Source organism: Vigna radiata, chromosome 6 (assembly GCF_000741045.1).
Source record: "Vigna radiata var. radiata cultivar VC1973A chromosome 6, Vradiata_ver6, whole genome shotgun sequence".
NCBI lineage: Eukaryota > Viridiplantae > Streptophyta > Magnoliopsida > Fabales > Fabaceae > Vigna > Vigna radiata.
In genome coordinates this window covers 29618090-29637292 of record NC_028356.1, presented here as the reverse complement: position 1 = coordinate 29637292, position 19203 = coordinate 29618090, and the positions used below count along the sequence as shown (strand labels likewise).

Genomic DNA, 19203 nt, shown 5'->3' with positions numbered 1-19203 from the left:
TTGTCATCTTTACCATTATTTACTTTTAAAAATAACTATATTAATTATATATATATATATATATATATATATATATATATGAAATGTCAAACATTATTGTAATATATTAAAATAGTATTATAGCAAGAACATTTATCAAATGTATATGAACACCGTTCCCATTTATTTTTTTGGATTCAATTTGATTTACGCACACAATATATAGTGAAAAATTAAGAAAAAATTGTAGTCCCTTGCAATTAATTATAGTGTTTTTGTTGTAGAATCATATATTTTATATCATTAAATAGTTTAATTCTTAAAGAAGTTATAACAATTCTTTAAAAAATGGAAATATTATTATAATTAAAGGACCTCACTTAATCACAAATAAAATCTTATATTTTTCAAATTCTCACTCAACAGTAATATGTGCTACCTATTTTATTCTCTCTCCAAATCACGAAAAGTAAATCTTATAAATCACCAAATAAAAAAAATATACATCTCCCCTCAAAATAAAATCTTCAATCTCAAAACAATAAAAAAAAAGAAACAAATTTCTTAAATCACAAAAAAAATTTATTATTATTAGAATCCCAAAATAATCAAATCACAATGAAACAAATAATAAAAAGAGTGAGAAGAAGAAACAGAGAGAATAGAAAAGTGAAAAATAAATAAATAAAACAAAAGGAGAAGAGAAGCACTGTTACCAGAGATCGAGCTTTAACACACTCAGAGCAAAGTTCAATATATAAATCGTAAAAAAAAAGAAAAAAGAAAAAAAAAGAGCCATGGCCATAATCAAGTTTCCAAAGATTCAAAAGTAGCAACTAAGGTTGGAGATTTTTATGCAAATTCGCGACCTGTCTTGAGGTCAGAGCTTAATCAATGCAAAAGACCCTTTTGTGTTTTCCTTCAATAAACCCCAAACCCTTAACTTTTTTCCACTTTTTTTTTTTTTTTTTTCTGTTGTAATTTTAAAATTTTGACCCATTTTTTTTGTTACGTATTACTTTATTAATATTACTGTTTTTTGTTTGTCTTTCTCTAATTTATTTTTTTTTTTAATTCAGTGATATCTGCGGGACTCAAAGTTCGTGCAGTGTTGGGAATTTTGGGAAGCAATGAGGGGTTTTTAGATTGGTGGAAGTGGTGTGGTAAGGTTCTCTTTGTGGTGGTTCAAACGTAGGGTTTTGATTTGTCATTCAATTTGTTGAATTGAATTTGGTTTTAGAGTGTTTTGTTCCAGTTTGATCTTTAGGGTTCTGGGTGATGGGGGCAGTTGAGATTTGACTGTGCGTGCATTGTGTGAATTTTGTGGTGAGTGAAATTTGGGCTAAAGGTAACGGTGTTTGGGTTGAAAGTTGCTTCTTTTTGTTAGGGGCTTAATGTTGTTGGAATGTTTTGTGGTGAGTCTGGTTGTTGTGATTGGCAGAGGCTGTGATTGTTGATTTGGGGTTGAATGATGTGGGGAAGGGGAGGGTTTGGGTTGTTTGGAAGAGGAAGTAGCTGTTGTGATTATTGAGGGTTTTCATGTGTGGGTGGGTTGTATTTTGATTTGTTGGGTAGTGTATGATTCTATTGATTGAGAAATGCAACCCCCACTCAGTTCAAGAATCAATTTGGTGGAATTAAAAGCGCAGATTGTAAAGAGGATTGGAGCGGAGAAGTCAAAGCAGTACTTTTATTACTTGAACAGGTTTCTGAGTCAGAAGCTGAGCAAGACTGAATTTGATAGGTCATGTTATCGGGTACTTGGCAGGGAGAATCTTCCGTTACACAATCACTTCATAAAGTCAATTTTGAAAAATGCTTGCCAAGCCAAGACCCCACCGCCAGTCCAGCAACTGACAGGTCCTCCAAAAACTGGAACACTTGTCAGTCATGGATCTGGTCGAGATGATGGACATGAACATAGTTTTGTTAACGTCCAAAATCAGAATGTTTCCATTTGGTCCAATGGGGTTGTGCCTGTTTCGCCACGCAAGTTAAGGTCTGGCGGCCGTGATCGTAAGCTTAAAGATAGACTGAGCCCTCTTGGACCAAATGGAAAAGTTGATTCTGTTGCTCATCAATCCACAGCTACAGAAGACAGCAGTAGTAAGGTTGATATGGAGAATGATATTCTTACTCCATGTGATTATCAAAGACCTACACAACATCTTCATGTAGTTGATGAGCTACTTGAGAATGGTATGGTTGATGCTCTTCAGAGACCTGGTGAGAAACCAAGAATACATGGGAAAGGACCAACCGATGTATCAGTTACTGAAAATGGGGAAGAGGTGGAGCAATTAGGCCGCCTAAATTTTTCTACAAGTCCCTTGGTAGCACCACTTGGGATTCCCTACTGCACCACAAGTGTTGGTGGGGCCCGCAAAGCGTTGCCATTGAATGGCACTATTGATTTTGTTAGTTTTTGCGACAGTGGTAGGTTATCTAATACAGATACATTGAGAAGGCGCATGGAGCAGATTGCCACAGTTCAGGGTCTTGGAGGTGTTTCTATGGAATGTGCAAATACATTGAATAATATGTTAGATGTGTACTTGAAAAGGTTGATCAGATCTTGTGTTAATTTAGTGGGAGCTAGGTCTGCAAATGAACATAGGAAGCTCCCTGTCTCGAAACAGCAGATTCAGGGGAAGGTCGTTAATGGTGTCTGGCCAAATAATCATTCACATGTGCATAGTGGGCTGACAGAATCTGATGCTGGACACGGACCACCACACTTGATATCTTTGCATGATTTTAAAGTTGCTATGGAGCTAAATCCACAGCTACTTGGAGAGGATTGGCCGGTACAATTGGAGAAAATTTCTATGCGATCATTTGAGGAATGACATCTTTCGACATTGTTTTATAAGCAAAGGTTGGTCCTGCTTCTTCTGGTTTTGATGGCTCAGTCACGGCTGGTGATCATTGGCACAGTAGTTCTGTTCCTGTTCCCAGGATGAACCAGATGATCCCCCCAAATGGAAAAATCTAGTCCTTCGGGGTCAAATACTGATTTGGATCTTCAAATCATCCTATCTCTGCTATTGTGCAGGGCTAGCTAGGATGGTTCAGAGATTCACTTATCTGCAACCTAGGGTAATATCAAATGAAGCCCAGGATTGGTTGCCGTGTTGTATGAATAGCATTGGTGTTGGCTGTGTTTGTCATTGGTAGAGATCTCAAGGATTTTGCTTGCTTTGCAGCCAATGACTAAGAAGACTCAGGAAGTTTTATAGGAACACTTTTGCATAGCTGGGATCAAGGAACTAAGACCGTGTATAAGAACCAAACGGTTGCTCTGTATGTATTTTTAGAATATGAGGATTGATTGAAATTCAATATTAATAACAAGTCAATTAAAATTTCCTTTGATCATTTCAGTTTTACGCTTGAACACCATCATGACTCCAAATTTCACCATTACCTGCGGTAGTTTTTGTTTTGAATTTTAATTATCATGTGGATCTATAGCTCATATATCCTGTAGTTTAGTTCTAATTACTTTTGGTAAAAATAAATGAATTTCTAGTCATATGTTAGACTTTCAAATTTTGACATCCATTTAATATCTTCAGTCTTGTGTATGAATTATATTGAGTTGTTTTATCTGTTTGAGATTTGAGTAGTTTTATGGATCTTATATATCAGGTAGTGATCCTTCCTAATCAACTTTTAACTGATGTTTTGTTGGCATTGTAACCCATCTGATAAATGGGCAACATATTCCTTATCTGGGTTAGGATTTTCTTGGCTTTTACAATTCTTATTATATACATAAAATTTCTTGTGTATTTAAGAAAATTCCAAAGGAAATATGAAACTGTTATATGTTCTTGTATAGCATGGTGAGAACTGCAATGTAAAATGGCTGTAACATTTATGCCTATTTTATATATACATGTGGATACTGATTCATCTCATATTGCTTGTAACTTTCTAAAGGCTTGTGATTACCTTATGTGTTTTCTATCACCGTGACATTCTTCTGCATGAACATCAAAGTTTTGAAGGTTCTTATAAGTAGCGAGGGGAAGCTTTGAAGGCATATTCATGGTGGCTTTGTGGCAGGTGGCATTGCATTCATACAGAGCAAATACCTGGGAAATTTTGCATACAATATGCGCCTGACTGATTTTTCCTAATCTTTTAAGTAGTGATTGAAAAGTGGATATTTGGAACTTTGGAATGTACTGAAAATCCATTGATTGAAATGTGCAGAGTCCTTGAAAAGTGGAAAAGAACATTGCTATCTGTGTATAAAATTCATTTGGACCTTTTTGTTCAACTTCTGAATTGGAATTCTTGTCCTTTCGTTTCTTTAAGTGAGCGTATCTTAATTAAGAGTAACTTATATTCTTTGTTAATTAAAATTACTGAAACGCTACATTAGTCGCTTGAAATTTTACATCTGAACGTTGATGAATTAATTGTTAGCTCATAACAGAGATCACCAAATAGTTTTTTTCTCAACTTTTGTTTCTTTTTCATTTACTTAAAGAATCTAATTATTTACTAATTCAGCTTAAAAGTGTCAAAATGCATGAGAGTTTGAAAAACCATTAGAACAAAGTTTAGACAATGAAAGATTTAGCAATCATTTTATTACAGACCAAAACAACATACCATGTAGGATTGAACTTAAGTAATGTTTCATAAATAGATGTTAGGACAATTTAATATATGAAATTATTGTATGATTGTTCCATTTCAAGACTAGAATAACGATACTGTTTATTCTATGAAAAATGAGATCAAAAGAACACAGTAGAGTCATTCTATTATTTAGATTTTGATGCATAAATACAACAAAGAATTTCATATGCACTTTTATAATAATATATAATGGGATATCTCGATTTTGTTTGTATATTTTATGTTCATATTCTCGATTTTGTTTGTATATTTTATGTTCATATTTTTTTTCTTTAATTACGGTTTAAAGTTACAACCCCTTTTAATTTCGTAACTACTTTGAAATATAGATTTCCTATCATAATATACTTTTACTTCGAACTGAATTATCAAATCAATTTTGCCGAATAAAAAACATACACATTATGCTAAAAAAACAATAATTTGAAGTTTTATAAGAACAAAAAAGGGAGAAAAATCCACTCTCTTAACATGAGACCAAAAACATGTTTAAGTAACTTTAAATAAAGATGAAGATTAAAAGAGAGAATTTTCATCCGCAACATATCAAGAAGTTTCAAAGTCCATCAACCCAGTGGCTTAACTTATTAGTGTGCGGATGAAGATATTGGCTATGTAAATATGATCAATAGGAAAAGGAGAGGAAATCTGAAACTGTATTTTGTACAAAATGAAAAGTAAAAAGAAGAATGCAATCAATGAGGTGAAGATGAATTATTAGACAGTGCAGCAGATAATTTACAAATAGGGCACCAGTTCTTCAGCCCCATCCACTCCTGTATACAATCCACATGAAACCTATGCTTGCATGGCAGGTCCCCAACTTCATCTCCAGTAACATATTCCTCCTGCATATTATTAAGTAAATGTATCCAAATCAATAAAATCCATACATTGTTAGTATAATAATTTTTTATACTGTCAACTACACAAAATTCATATTGCTAGAGTTAAAAATTGCACCAAACATCTATATGTTCATCTTTTGAGAAAAGGAAACATAATTGCTAATGCTTATCCTCTCTCCTAGAAAGGAAGGTCTAAGGCTTTATAGTAGAAGCTAGATGTATAGGAAAATGCTATTGGTATGTCCAAAGTGGATAACTTTTAATTGTCCCCTTTGTGTTTTGATAAATATGTTTGAAAATTATGTATATGAAAAATAATGGGTGTCACCATAGTTGAGATGTCGAAGTTCATAATGACGCCTGACTAGACTTTATTTGAAAAAATACAGAAGGTAAGATGTAGATAAGTGTACACAGTTTAGGTTATTTGACATTCAAATTATAGATTTGGTATGCAGGAATGACATATGTGATAATTTTAAGGTTTATGATGCTGAAAATATTAGTGGATAGATTTTCCATTTATGGAAATGTTAGAGGAGACGTCATAAATAATACATGACCAGAGTTAGTTCAAATTATTTAGTATTACTCCAAGTTTGATACTGAACATGATTATGAGTTGTTTTCCCTGTGAGCATTGAGATACATATTATAAAAATACCTGGCAAATGCAGCATTTGATGTCATCCTTATCCTCATTACAATTCTTATGTGTGTCATGTGTAGGTGGAGACTGATATATACTTCTTTTAAGAGATTCTGCAAGTGCTTCCTCCGATAAAGCTGTGCTCACAGTTCCCATCCTCTCTTCCAGGGCTAAGAGTTCCTGTCATCAATCAGAAACTTTTGGAGATAAGAATTGACAATTGACAAACTTAAAAGAATAAAACTTAGATTTTTAATCCCAAGGGTGCTATATTTCCAACCTTCCACATTAACATTCTACCTATAAACATCAATTAGACCAAGGTTTTAAGCACCAATATTACTTTTAGGAACATGCATTATTCTTGAGAAATTTTCATCCAAAACTGTTGTACCGTACAGCCAACAAAGCACAAACCATCGTTCTAAGTTTGATGCAACAAAAGGAATTAAGAAACTGATTTGAATCCCATGACATTAAAATACCTCATAGGACATGTTATCAATATCCAACCGCATGTCTCTGTGGTGATCATAAAAGTTTAATCCATTTTCGTAGATGTCTGTCCCAAACATAAGAATTTGCTGCAAGGACAGAAGATGAAAGTTGTTAGTTAGATAACTGGGCAGCTAAGTTGAGTTAACTTTTAGTCAAGAATTACCTCCCGGGTTAGCTCTCCACCTTGTTCAATCCTCTCAAGGGCCAATACTACCTACATACAATAAAATATAGTACTTTATTTTTAAGTTCTCTTAACATGGAATACTAAAATATGTGCTCACATGTTCAAACCAAAAAATTACCCCTTCAATACTGGACATACTGTAATGCCAAAAGCTGTCCCCATTTAGAGAATCAGTGATGTCGTCTTCTGCCGGAGGAGACAGAGGTAAGTCCTCACTGCTATTGCCTGGTGAATCACAAGAGCTTGAGCAAGTTAAAGGATTCTCCACAGAAATCTGACATGAAATGCCATGAGGATTAACATCACCAGAATGTTGGAACTCACTGGTTGCCAAAGGGTTTTCATTTCCTTGGCTAGAAAGCCTTCCCCTGGCATGACCACTAAGTGATCTTTGAGTTCTTACTGGTGCCAAACTGGAATTCCGGTGAGAAAGTGTATTTCTTGTTCTTCTTGAATCAGATATAGATATGCCATTTCTGGAGCCAGAATTCCGTCCTTCCAGTGAAGATCCAATGATATTCTTCCCTCTGACAGTGGAACTACTTTCCCCTTCACCGTCTCTCTTTTTTATTGTATCCTTCCTTCTATTATGACTTGAATCTGATGATGAACAACCAGATGGGATGACATCAGATATAGTGTTGCATCTGATGTTCCTCAATCCATACCGGCTTGAAACAGCATGACCAGGGTTTTTGATTTCTTGTCCACGCAGTCCAGGTCTTTGATTTAAATTCCTTTGAGATCTAGTATTTGATACTGAACTGGAGCTTCCTACTTCCATCAGTCTCACATTACTAGAGTCTGAACTTCCCCCCCTGGATTTAGGCCCTCTCTGAATTTCTTCTGATGGAGGGATGAGCTCTGAAGATTCTGGTTCATCCTGTACACTACTACTTTCAGGCGAATCTGCCTCAAACTGAGAGGATAATATTTTCTGAGGTTCTGTAGTTCGTTTTGCTGGGTTACTAGTAGATCTAGAGGAACTTCCAATTTCTTCTTTGCTAGTTGAAGAGGACTGGAATAAAGGCCTCACAGATTTACCCTTTTCAGAAGATCTGACTTGAGCAACTTTGGGAATATTGGCTCTACTACTGCAACCCAATTTGCTGCAAACTTGACCTGTTCGTTCTCTAGTATTAGCAGTATCTCTAAATACGTGGGTCATCCCCTTTCTAGGGACTGCCACCCCATCCACACCTCTTCTACCAGAACACTCATCCATCAATTGCTTATTACCACCAAATCTGCAACAAATGACATGACATAGTAGTTATCAGATAATTGAACACTAACAGGGCCAACAGACTAAAGAATATCAAGAGGATGGACAAAGCAATAATAAAATAGTTTGAAAGAAAAACTTGAACAAAAGGCATTAAAACAGTGAACATAATAAAAGAAATGTCATTGTTAAATGTTCATAGAATGGATAAGGAACAGTTCCTTCGAGTAAATTGTAATAAACCCATCACAGATAGCATGTAAAATATCCTTTGACTATTTCAAGCAAAGGGCCAATTGTTGCATTATTCTATCTAGTTATAAGTCTATCCAAAATACATGCCTGTTTCACCCTACTGGCATTCTTTTATAAAATATCTTGACCAAGATAAGCCGGTTAAGTAAGATTTTACATGCTCAATCAGACACTTCCTTTGGGAATTTGAACTATATAACAAATCATACTTAATGAAAACGATAGAAAGCAGTCAAATTAGAAAATTTTTGGGGTGTTAAAACATGAGAAAAGCAAGTACAAGAGAATACATGCACTTATTCCTCATGATTAAAACACTCTACACTCAAGTGATCAACATTTAAGAAAATCAGTAACAAGAATTCGCCAAACAGTCAACACTTCTAGCAAGAAGCTATATTGAATTATTGAATCTCCCAAGCAGCCTGTTACAAACCATGAAAACATGTTCTAGAGCTTCGACCACAAACTTACAACGATATGTCTAGTTTGACTACTGGAAGAGTTAATGCAATGGTTTTGTACTAGTATCTACAACCATGATAGTGTGCTTATGTATCAATAAAGGTTTTCTAATCACCAAGGAAAAAACACCAATTCTTTGTTTTATATAGAATACAAAAGACAGGGAGCTCCTTGTCTAACTTCTCTCAGAGAATAGGATACTATTCAATCTCAAATTGGTACTGTTAGATAAACACCTAAGAAGGAAACAGATTAAACATAATATAAAGGTTTTATTTCATGCTTGGGTATTTTAGAAAATTAACATCAGGAAATAAGGTTAAAAGTATGATTAGTTTTGGTTCTACTAAAGAGTAAAACTGAGAACATAAAAGACATAAAAGACAAACTTTGCTAGTTTTTTTTGGTGTTATTCCTCTGTTGAGCCTTCAAAATACACTAAAGTTGGTATATTAAACACTTTTTAATATATATTAAAATATCAAAATCAATGTCTGTATTTTGAAGGCACAACATAGAGACAACACTAGAAACTCTGCAGAGAATCCAAATTCTACACAAAGATTGATTAGACAATCAAACCATAATCATATTAACACACGTTACTATCCTTATAGTCGGATAAAGCAATTCAATTGGGGTAATAGTACTCTCAAAGAACCCCAAAATCTGAATCATTGAAAATAATATTCAGCTAAAATATGAACAATTCAAAACAGGGAAAAGAAAAAGAGGAAACAATACATATTAGAAGATGATCAACAGAAAACAACATGAAGAAAACTGCAAAGTAACTTCATTTATCAATTGATCACAGAAGAATCAACTAACAAACTCAGTCTTCAGATGAAAATCCTCAGCAACAATCACCCATAATTTCATCCCCAAAAAGAGGGTGTCGCTTCATTCATAAAGAACACAGTTTTGCCCCACCGCACAATAATCACCAGGAAATAAAATAAAATAAAATAATTAAAAACAAAAATACCCACATTTCCCGTTATTTCAGCGCTCAAAATTAGCTCAACACAACAAACCAACAGTGAACCAAAAGAAAAAAAAAATTATTTTTTTTCAAAAAATAAAATAAAACAAACAAACCCTTTTCAATAAAAATCTACAATTAATTGTTCAACAACAACAACGAAAAACAAAAGATGTTTTTTTTTTAAAAAAAAGAAATAATCAATTTCTGAGTATCTGGATGATCACCCCTACAAAAAGAAAATCAAATAGTATATACAGTTTTAATCCGGGTCCATAATGATTACCCAAATTTCTTCGTCCAAAGAGAAGAAAGGATTAAGGAAAAGGAAAGATGGGGTTGAAAAAAAAAAGGAGAATTTTCAGGTGAATTCAATAGAAAAATTTCACCTTTTTCTGCTGCTGCTGTTGGTGTTGGTGGTGTTGGTGGTGATGTTCTTCCTCTCTGGCCTTAAAAAAAATAGAGAAAAGAGTTTCAGAGTCTGAGAGAGAAAGAAAACATTTAGAGAGAAAGAAAGAGAGAGGGAAAAGTGCAAAACGTGTGTGAATGATCCAATGCTGAGGCAGACAACATTTCTTTAATCACTATCTTTTCCAAAGCTAACAAAAAAGGCAGCAACTAAATACTTATATATATTTAAAATTATTAAATTAAAATTAAATATTTAAGAATAATAATAGAGATTATTTAGGGAAGTTTTCAATCAGAGATACATGAGCTTTTACTAACAACTACCTTAAAACTCAGATACTTCTTTTATTATTTCATAATTTTAGTCTGAAAATATCTAATAATTTTTTTTAACTCAATATTTAAAACAGACTGAAAAACAGGAAAGTTAGTTGCACCAATAGGAATGAGTTTTTATTTATTTTTATTTTCAATTTATTTTATATCTACGATTCTGTTTTATAAATATTGAAATTTTTTTATAATTTATTTTTAACACATCCTAAGAGAAGATAAAGTTATCTCTGCTAAACGTTTCACACAATCAAGTAATTATTTTTTGCAATATATATAGATATATGAATGAGTTAAGATTGATAGTATAGAATTTCTATACTAATATATTTCAAGTAACTATTAAAATACTCATACATTAATCTTTAACTATTTTTATAATAAATAATTTAAAAATAAATAGTTAAAATTAAATAAAAAAGAAGTAGTTTATGTGCGGAAATTCTAAAATAGAAAATGTCTGTAATTTAATAATAAACCGCAACAAAATACGTTTGTTATTTTCATAATAATTACCTTTAAAATCACATCAATGGTTTTCATCAGTTAACAGAATACAACTATATATAGTGAAATAAAAAATTTATATTAAAATTATTTTTTAAAGAACATATGAATTTAAGAATGCTGCTAATTTTGGTAATATAGATTCCGTAAATGACGATTATAATGCACTTCATCATGTATTACCTGTTTTTATTATATACGAATATCAGTATAATTTATTTTTACAATTTTAAATATTTTAAAATTAAAGTTAACATAAACAGATTTATTTAATTATACTCACAATCGAATCTCTGTTAGGGAGAGGTTTCTTATCTTTTCACATTTCTTCATATCCTTAAAATTATTTTATAAAATGACACATTCTTTCTAATATACTTTTCATGTCTAAATATATATATATATATATATATATATATATATATATATATATATTATTAATTGACTTTATTTCTAGTTTATAAGACTTTCAAGGGGTTAAATATGTTTTTAGTCCCTATATTTTGGGGTGATTTTGGTTTTAATCTCTTTTTGAAATTAAGGTATAATTTAGTCCTTCAACTCTAGAAAACTCGACTAAAACTAGAGTTTTCTAAAATCGAAGCACTAAATTGTACCTTAATTTGAAAGAGAGACTAAAACCAAAATTGTCCTAAAGTATAGAGATTAAAAACATATTTAACCCGACTTTCAAGTGATAGAGAAAATTAACAAAATCTCAAAATTAATGTAATTTGAGTAGAAAAACATCACCAAAAATCTAAAAAAAAATAAAAAATCCTGAAGATCAATGTAATTTAAAAGCATAATAGAATAAGATCACCATAAGCAAAACGAAGAAATTGAACTCTGATTATTAAGTTTATGTAAATGCATGACAATTGTGTTTAAAAATTGATAATACCTTACTGCTGAATTGCGACGATGAAAAGATGGTTCTTTCATTGTTGAATTCCTTCTGCTTAAACAATAATAGCAAATTATGTTTTGAATTTGCATATATGGCAAAAAAAAGTTAGATTATCTTTTTATAACCTTTTTATATAGTATAAACGAATATTTTAAATTCATAATAAGATAAAATTATCTTTTATTTTAATCAATATATAAAAAAAAAGATCTTAACTATACTAACTATATTAAATATTTAGGTGATTATCTTAGTTCCTTAATATTTAGTTAAAACAAATAAATTTCTGTTATTATATAAGAACAGAAGATATATTGTAATATTTGAAAAGAAAATGTTATGGAACTTTTTTCATTATTCAAATTTAACGTTTCAAATATTGGTTTTTAGGTTATTTGGTATTATTAATTTATTTTTTTTTATTCGTATCTATTATCTTAGAGTTAATTTACTCTTTTATTTATTTATTTTATTACACTTGTTTTTGTTAATATTTGTTTTTACTTATTTCTTAAAATAATACTATTTAAAAAATAAAATATATTTATTGATAATATATAAATTATAGCTATATAAAAAACACTTTCGTATAATAATATTTGTCTTATAATATATATTAAACAAATAGACCAATTTTATAAATCTATTAATATACATTAAATTAATTTTTTCATTGTATATTAGATGAGATGAATTTTACAATACATACACGGTATATAAGTTTCTTTATATACTAATTAAATAAATATAATAAAAAGTATTATCAGACAAATCTATTAAAACTCGAGAAAATAATATAACTTTTATCTACAAATATATATAAGTTTCTTTATATATATATATATATATATATATATATATATATATATATATATATATATATATATATATATATANTATATATATATATATATATATATATATATATATATATATATATATATATATATATATATATATATATATATATATATATATATATATATTAACTTTCTACCTATAAATTATTTTCACCTGATTATATTAAAAAATTAATTATAAATTTAAAAATATTTATTATTATTTTATAAACCTTTAAATATTTTTAATATTATATATATATTTACATGCATAAAATAAGATATAAATAAACATCAACATAAATATATGTTTAAAATTAGTAATTTTAAAAAAAAAAATACAACTATTATATTTTTTTGTCTCCAGTCCTTCTTTAATAACCTGAGTGGAAGGAGATCAACTATAATTGATTGAGTTTACAGAAATACAAAGATACCCATCTCAATGTACTCCTCTCACAACTCAAAATCAGTATAGCAACCCAAGAGATGAATAATCCTCAATCTCTTACAATACAAGAGCACTCACAATTCTTAACCCCTAGCAAACTCGCACAGGAACACAATATAATACAAAGATTGCCAATGAAGATCGTGATCTCTAAGATACATTCATCTAGTGCAAATCAAATCAAACCAGTTTTAGCACACTTTTCTTGAAAGAATCTTGACGGGTAAGCAACCAATGAAGCCTTGATTCTCCAAGATCACTTCTTGAATGCTTATGTAATCAAAACTCAATGAAAGCGCTAGTATTTGAAAATGGTAATGAATTATTGTTTTGAAATAGGCCTCAAGACACATATATATAGGATTTTTCTAATCTTGACACATTACAATTAATTAAGATATTTATGTAATCTGTTAAGCTTTTGTTTCTATTTTAACAGATGATCTTGAACATGTAATTGATTATATAAACACATAAGACAAAGTAAACTTATTTAATCGATTAGACAACTTATGTAATTGATTAATCCTATACTTAAGCAAATTGTCAATCCAATTTCTATTTTAAACAGATTAACTCACTTACGAAAAAAATTACGGCTTGCTTTCTGTTTTAATTGGTTATATATCCTTACAATTGATTATTACAGAACAATTTGCTCTTGTCAAGCTTACTAAGTGATCTGGTGAAATCTAACAAGTTATATACTATGATTAATCGATTATTTCAACCAGAAACGAGATATACAATCTGTTTTAAGCATGATTCATTTAAAAATAATGAACTCATATATCAAGCACAAACATAATAAAGATAAAACAATTGTTATGTAATTTTTTGTGCAAGAAACCATAAAACCTTTCTTTTGTTCATCATAAAAAACAAAGATATTTAAGGAGGTTAAAGCTCCCCCTATCAACGGGTTCTACTTCTTTTACTTGTTTTCCCTCCCTCTTGTAATCTTTCTTAATATTAGAGCTAGAGTGAATCTTACTTCTCAAAAGATGGTGTTCCACTCTGATGCTCAATTATACCAAATAATTCAAATCTTTATATGGTAGCAACTTCACTTTATCTCTAATTTCAAGTTTAAGACCACTAAGAAACCTAGAGATGGTGATCTCATTCTCCTTTCTAATTCTGATCCTTATGGTATAAAGCTTTATCTTTTACCTATATTGTTCTACACTTAGATCTCCTTGTTGGAGCCTTTGGATTTATCCATTAGCTCACGGTTGTAGTAGGAGAGAATGTGGCACTCTTGAGTCATTCCAATATTGAATTAGAGGGAAATTAGAGAGTATTCTTTCTTTAACTAGGGAAGCCCACCAACGTAAGACATTCCCTTGGAAACTTAGGGTGGTTAGGGAGACTTTTGTTTCTTCACTCACTTGATGACATTCAAAGAGTTGTTCTACCTTCATCTCCTAATCTAGATAGACCTCTACATTTTCCTTTCCATGGAAATGGGGAAGATCCACTCTAATCTATCTTGGAGGGTTCTTGTTGATAGGGGGAGTTATACTTACCCTACATATCTATGTTTTTTATGATGAACAAAAGAATGGTTTTGTAGTTTCTTACACAACAAATGGCATAACAATTCCTTTTTCTTTATTGTGTTTGTGCTTGATATATGTATTCATTATTTGTTATTGAATCATGCTTTAAAATAGATTGAACATTTCATTTCTGGAAGAAATAATCGGTTAAGCAATGTATATAATCTGTTAGATTTCTTCAGATCACTTGTATGCTTAACAGGGACAAACAACTGTGTAATAACCAATTACATAAGTTGTATAATTGATTAAAATACGATGTTATGCCAATATATGTTTCATTAGTGTATTAATCTATTTAGAATGGAAATTAATTTGAAAATTTGCTTAAGTGTTGACATAACCGATTACACAAGTTTCATAATTGGTTAAATATGTTTCATATGTCAAAATCAATTTCATTTAAAGCCTGAATTATTTTTAACAGTCAAATGAATTTATTACAGAACTTATGAGAGGAATAGTCCCAATAAATCATCATTTTCATTTTATACATACTCCTGCTAATTGATCATAGCGTTCTTGAAATTCATTCAAGTGATTTGAAACAGGATTTCCTTCCTTGTACTTCAACTCCACAAAATTTTTTAGTAAGTACAATTTATTAACCCCTGACTTAGAAACATATAAGGACTCAAACTTATCCCATAGGTTTCTTGCATATGTCTCATTAGCAACAAAATTATAAACATTATCATTAACAAACTATATGATAAATCCACATACCTGTTGATCTTCAAAATCTCATTCTTCATTTGACTTAGATTCTAGTTTATTGGAATAAAAAACAAGAAAATGCAAATGTTTCATAAATAGCAAGTCTTTCGTCTTGTCCTTCCATTGGTGATAATTTTCTTTATTCAAAGGAATAAATTTAGTATGTGCCTACATCATTCACGTAAGCTAAACAATCCCTTAACCAAAGAGCTATGATGCCACTTTGATGAAAAAAAGGGCCAAAAACAATAGCAACTTAATAAAGAGTAATAACACAGCGAAAAGTCAATCTTCCTTCTTGTGAGAATCTGCGAGGAGAACCAAAAACAAATAGGGCAAAAAATAATCCAAAGCACAAATAGACAACAACAGTTTTTAACGTGGAAAACCCCTCAATGAAAGGGTAAAACCCACGAGTCATCCAAACCAATGAAAAATCCATTATGATCAATAATATGGTACAAAAGAGTCTCCAATAAAAAAATCAAATGGGTTTTCAATCAGCCAAACTAACTAAGCATAAATGCTTACAAATGAGAACAAAGAAGATACAAATTCTCCAAAATAGAGCTGCTGATGCGAGACTGTTTTATCCTAAGCTAAATCTTTGATTGAAGATCGGACGATTGGAATGAATAACCATATGTCTTGAACCCACTGTCCAAAAATTAGCCTGATCGAACGGTGAACGACTTCACAAAGACGAAAACACTAGTGCAGGTTTTGTGTTATGCGAGAAAGACTTTCTTTTTTCTTTTCTCTCTCACTTGGATTTTTCCTCTCTTCAAATGACTCTAATGTGCCCTACTAATTTGTCCCATCTCCCCTAAAACAAAGTGAGACACAATGGGTCCACATTATTCGAACTATTCTTCACATAGGAAGGGAGCCCAATAACCCAACAACTCCTAAGTGATGTGGAACTATTGGACGTGGTAGGAACATAAGTCTCTCAGTCGAGGTTTAAGGGGAATGATTGTTCATCCCCAATGGATGGATTATTAAGGGACCGATGGTTCATCTTAGAACCTCATTATTGACCCTATAGTGCATGCCAAATGGTCTTACCGGGATCCTAGACGTGGACATTTGGACAAGTAACATAATCTGAGTTACTTTGAAGTTTTGAACATGTACTCTTGAGGTTGGAACATGAGGGAAGATCAACTTGCAAAAAATTCTCTGATGCTCAAGTTAGTAAGAAAGTTAGGATCTTGTTGTTAGCAAAAGAGAGGATAAATAAAGATCAAAATATTTTGATGATGATATAAACAAGTTCAAGAATTCAACATACAAGAAGAAAATGGAAGACTTGTAATTTATATATGTAAAACTTTTTTAATAAGTCTAGAAATTATGTATAGGATTTAGTTTTAGAAGAGTTTCAAAACACTTTGTACAAAATAAGTCAAGAATAACTCAAAGGTGTCAAAAGCTCTTTGAAATAGTTGATTATCCTTATAAGTAATCGATTATCCAATGTGTGTTTCAAAACTTTCAAAAACTCTTTGGAATAATAGATTATCATTCTTAGTAATCAATTATCACAAGTCAGGATACTTATTTTCCAATTTGATAATCGATTATCACTAGTTGTTATAATTGATTATCATTAGTCATTACTAGTTATTTCTAAATGTTTTACTAGTTATGATGCTTGTTTCTTTTAAATAATCGATTAACATTTGAGATAATTAATTATTAGTGAGAATTATGACTTAATGACAAAAGTTTTGGACTTATTTGTTGTTGAAACCTATAAATAGAGTGTTAGGCTTACACTTAACAAAAGATATAAATTATGAAGTGTCATTATTGAGATAATAAACTTCACAAAGTGAAAATTATACAAATAAATATCTAAAACTCAATATTTGGCAACATCACCTGAAGAATTAATTTAGTTCACATAAATTTTGTTACATTAAACCTTTATCAAAGAAGATTTTATCCTCTATACATCCCGTATTGTTAACAACACGAAATTGAGCATACAATCTCATAAAAGGTGCTTTCATGTTGACATCCTCTAATAGCTAGTCATTGTCTAATTTAGATGTCTAATAGCCTTTGTGGACTCCTCTTATTCTCTTCAAAATAAATATTTGTTTTTCTTAATACATATCTAAGATGCTATTATTAGATTATTAAAACTTTATATTATTTATTATCATAGGGTCGTATTAATCAAATTATTTCAATTGATGAGGATTATACGGTTCCTGATATATTTAAATAACTATATTATTTATTTTATTATTATTTCAAACATAAAAAAATAAAAAAATCTTATGCTTTAGTTAAATTCATAAAATATTTTGTATTTTATTTTTAAAAAGTCTTCCAATTGAAAAACATTTCTAAAAATATGATAAAAATTACTTAAAAATGTTGTGTCATAATTATATCTGTTTATAATAAAATAAAATCTCATAAGATATTTTTACTGAGGAATTTGATTTGTAATAGCTTTTGCAACATTTATATTTTGTCCAGTGATATTTTAATTTCGTCCTAATAGTTTTCCTATTGTTCAATTTCTTCTTTATTTTTTATTTTACTTCTAGTCTTATTAAAAATGACTAATTCACGTGAACAAAATTTTACAAAAGCTAGAAGGAAATGATATATTAAAAAGACTAAACCAAACTAGCATAAATAAAATCAATTTTTTTTATAAGATTGAGAGTTAAGAGAAAATTTCGAAAATCTAAAATAAAAGACGTTTCTATTTTGTATATAAAAGCATAATAAATAATTATTTATTTTGGAGAGGAGAAAGAAATGTAAGGAAGAAAAGAAAGAGACAAAATGGTCCAGAAAGGATAAAGGAGAGAGACTACATTTTTTATTTTATAAATTTTATTTTTTATTTAATATAATCTTATAAGTTTTAAAAAAGATTCGTATCTTTTTAGTTCCTATACTTTGGGTTGATTTTGGTTTTAGTCTCTTTTTTAAAGTAAAGTACAATTTAGTCTTTTAATTTTAAAAAATTCTGGTTTTAGTCTTTTTTTTACCAAATTTTTTTAACTTTATTTCAAACACGTTTCTCATTTAACATCGAAGCAAAAATGTGTCAAACAGTGTAAACAATCCAAATACTATAATGAAACAAACAACAAATAAAGTTAAAAAAATTTGATAAAAAGAACTAAAACCAGATTTTTCTAAAATTGATGGACTAAATTGTACCTTAATTTAAAAATTACCTAAGAACTAAAAACATATTTAACCCTTTAAAAAATCTGAAAGATCATTTATTATTAAAAATTTATTAACTATAGATTGATTGATTGCTATCTTATCATAAATATAAGTTGAATGGTCTGCATATGAGATAAACGATGGACATGATGCTGTCACCTTCTAAAATTAGTAGGCGTACTTTTCACAAAACACACTTTTCTTTTTCTTTTTTTAAATTGTATAACATTTATTATTTTTATAGGTATCTTTAGAATAAAAAAAATCATAAATTAATTTATAAATTTAATTTGTCATATATGAGCTTGTTCCACCATCCGGTTCGTTAGAATAGTAATGTTACATGTCAATAAACACATTTAAGTTACTGTCTATTTTAAACTTCAAGATTTTATTATAATTTTATCTTAAATTAGATGAAGAAGTTATATTTAAATTATTTTTAATCTTTACTTTTTGATGAAATAAAACTATTGTATATTTAAAGGAAGTTTGAGTTAATTTAAAAATTAAATATGT

The 19203-nt window shown here is 30.0% G+C and overlaps 2 protein-coding genes across 5 annotated transcripts; one reads left to right on the top strand and one right to left on the bottom strand.

Moving 5' to 3' along the window:
• Positions 1 to 686: 686 nt before the first annotated feature.
• Positions 687 to 3357, top strand: LOC106762949. Its single transcript, XM_014647082.2, has 2 exons — positions 687 to 858; positions 1059 to 3357. The coding sequence occupies exon 2, from the start codon at positions 1578 to 1580 to the stop codon at positions 2826 to 2828; it is 1251 nt and encodes a 416-aa protein (XP_014502568.1). The 5' UTR covers positions 687 to 858; positions 1059 to 1577; the 3' UTR covers positions 2829 to 3357.
• Positions 3358 to 5149: 1792 nt separating this feature from the next.
• LOC106762992 (probable E3 ubiquitin-protein ligase RHG1A) lies at positions 5150 to 11925 on the bottom strand. 4 transcript variants are annotated; one of them, XM_022782408.1, is made up of 8 exons: positions 10286 to 10351; positions 10137 to 10196; positions 7142 to 8064; positions 6936 to 7042; positions 6794 to 6844; positions 6618 to 6716; positions 6148 to 6312; positions 5150 to 5483 (listed from the first exon to the last, which is right to left on the bottom strand). In XM_022782408.1, exons 1-8 carry the CDS (start codon positions 10318 to 10320, stop codon positions 5331 to 5333), a joined length of 1593 nt encoding a protein of 530 aa, XP_022638129.1. In that variant the 5' UTR covers positions 10321 to 10351; the 3' UTR covers positions 5150 to 5330. The 4 variants fall into 4 exon arrangements, with proteins under 4 accessions (XP_022638129.1, XP_022638128.1, XP_014502623.2 ...); XM_022782407.1 differs by having other exon boundaries at positions 6936 to 8064; positions 10286 to 10350; XM_014647137.2 differs by lacking the exons at positions 10137 to 10196; positions 10286 to 10351 and adding an exon at positions 11903 to 11925 and having other exon boundaries at positions 6936 to 8064.
• Between the last annotated feature and the right edge of the window lie 7278 nt (positions 11926 to 19203).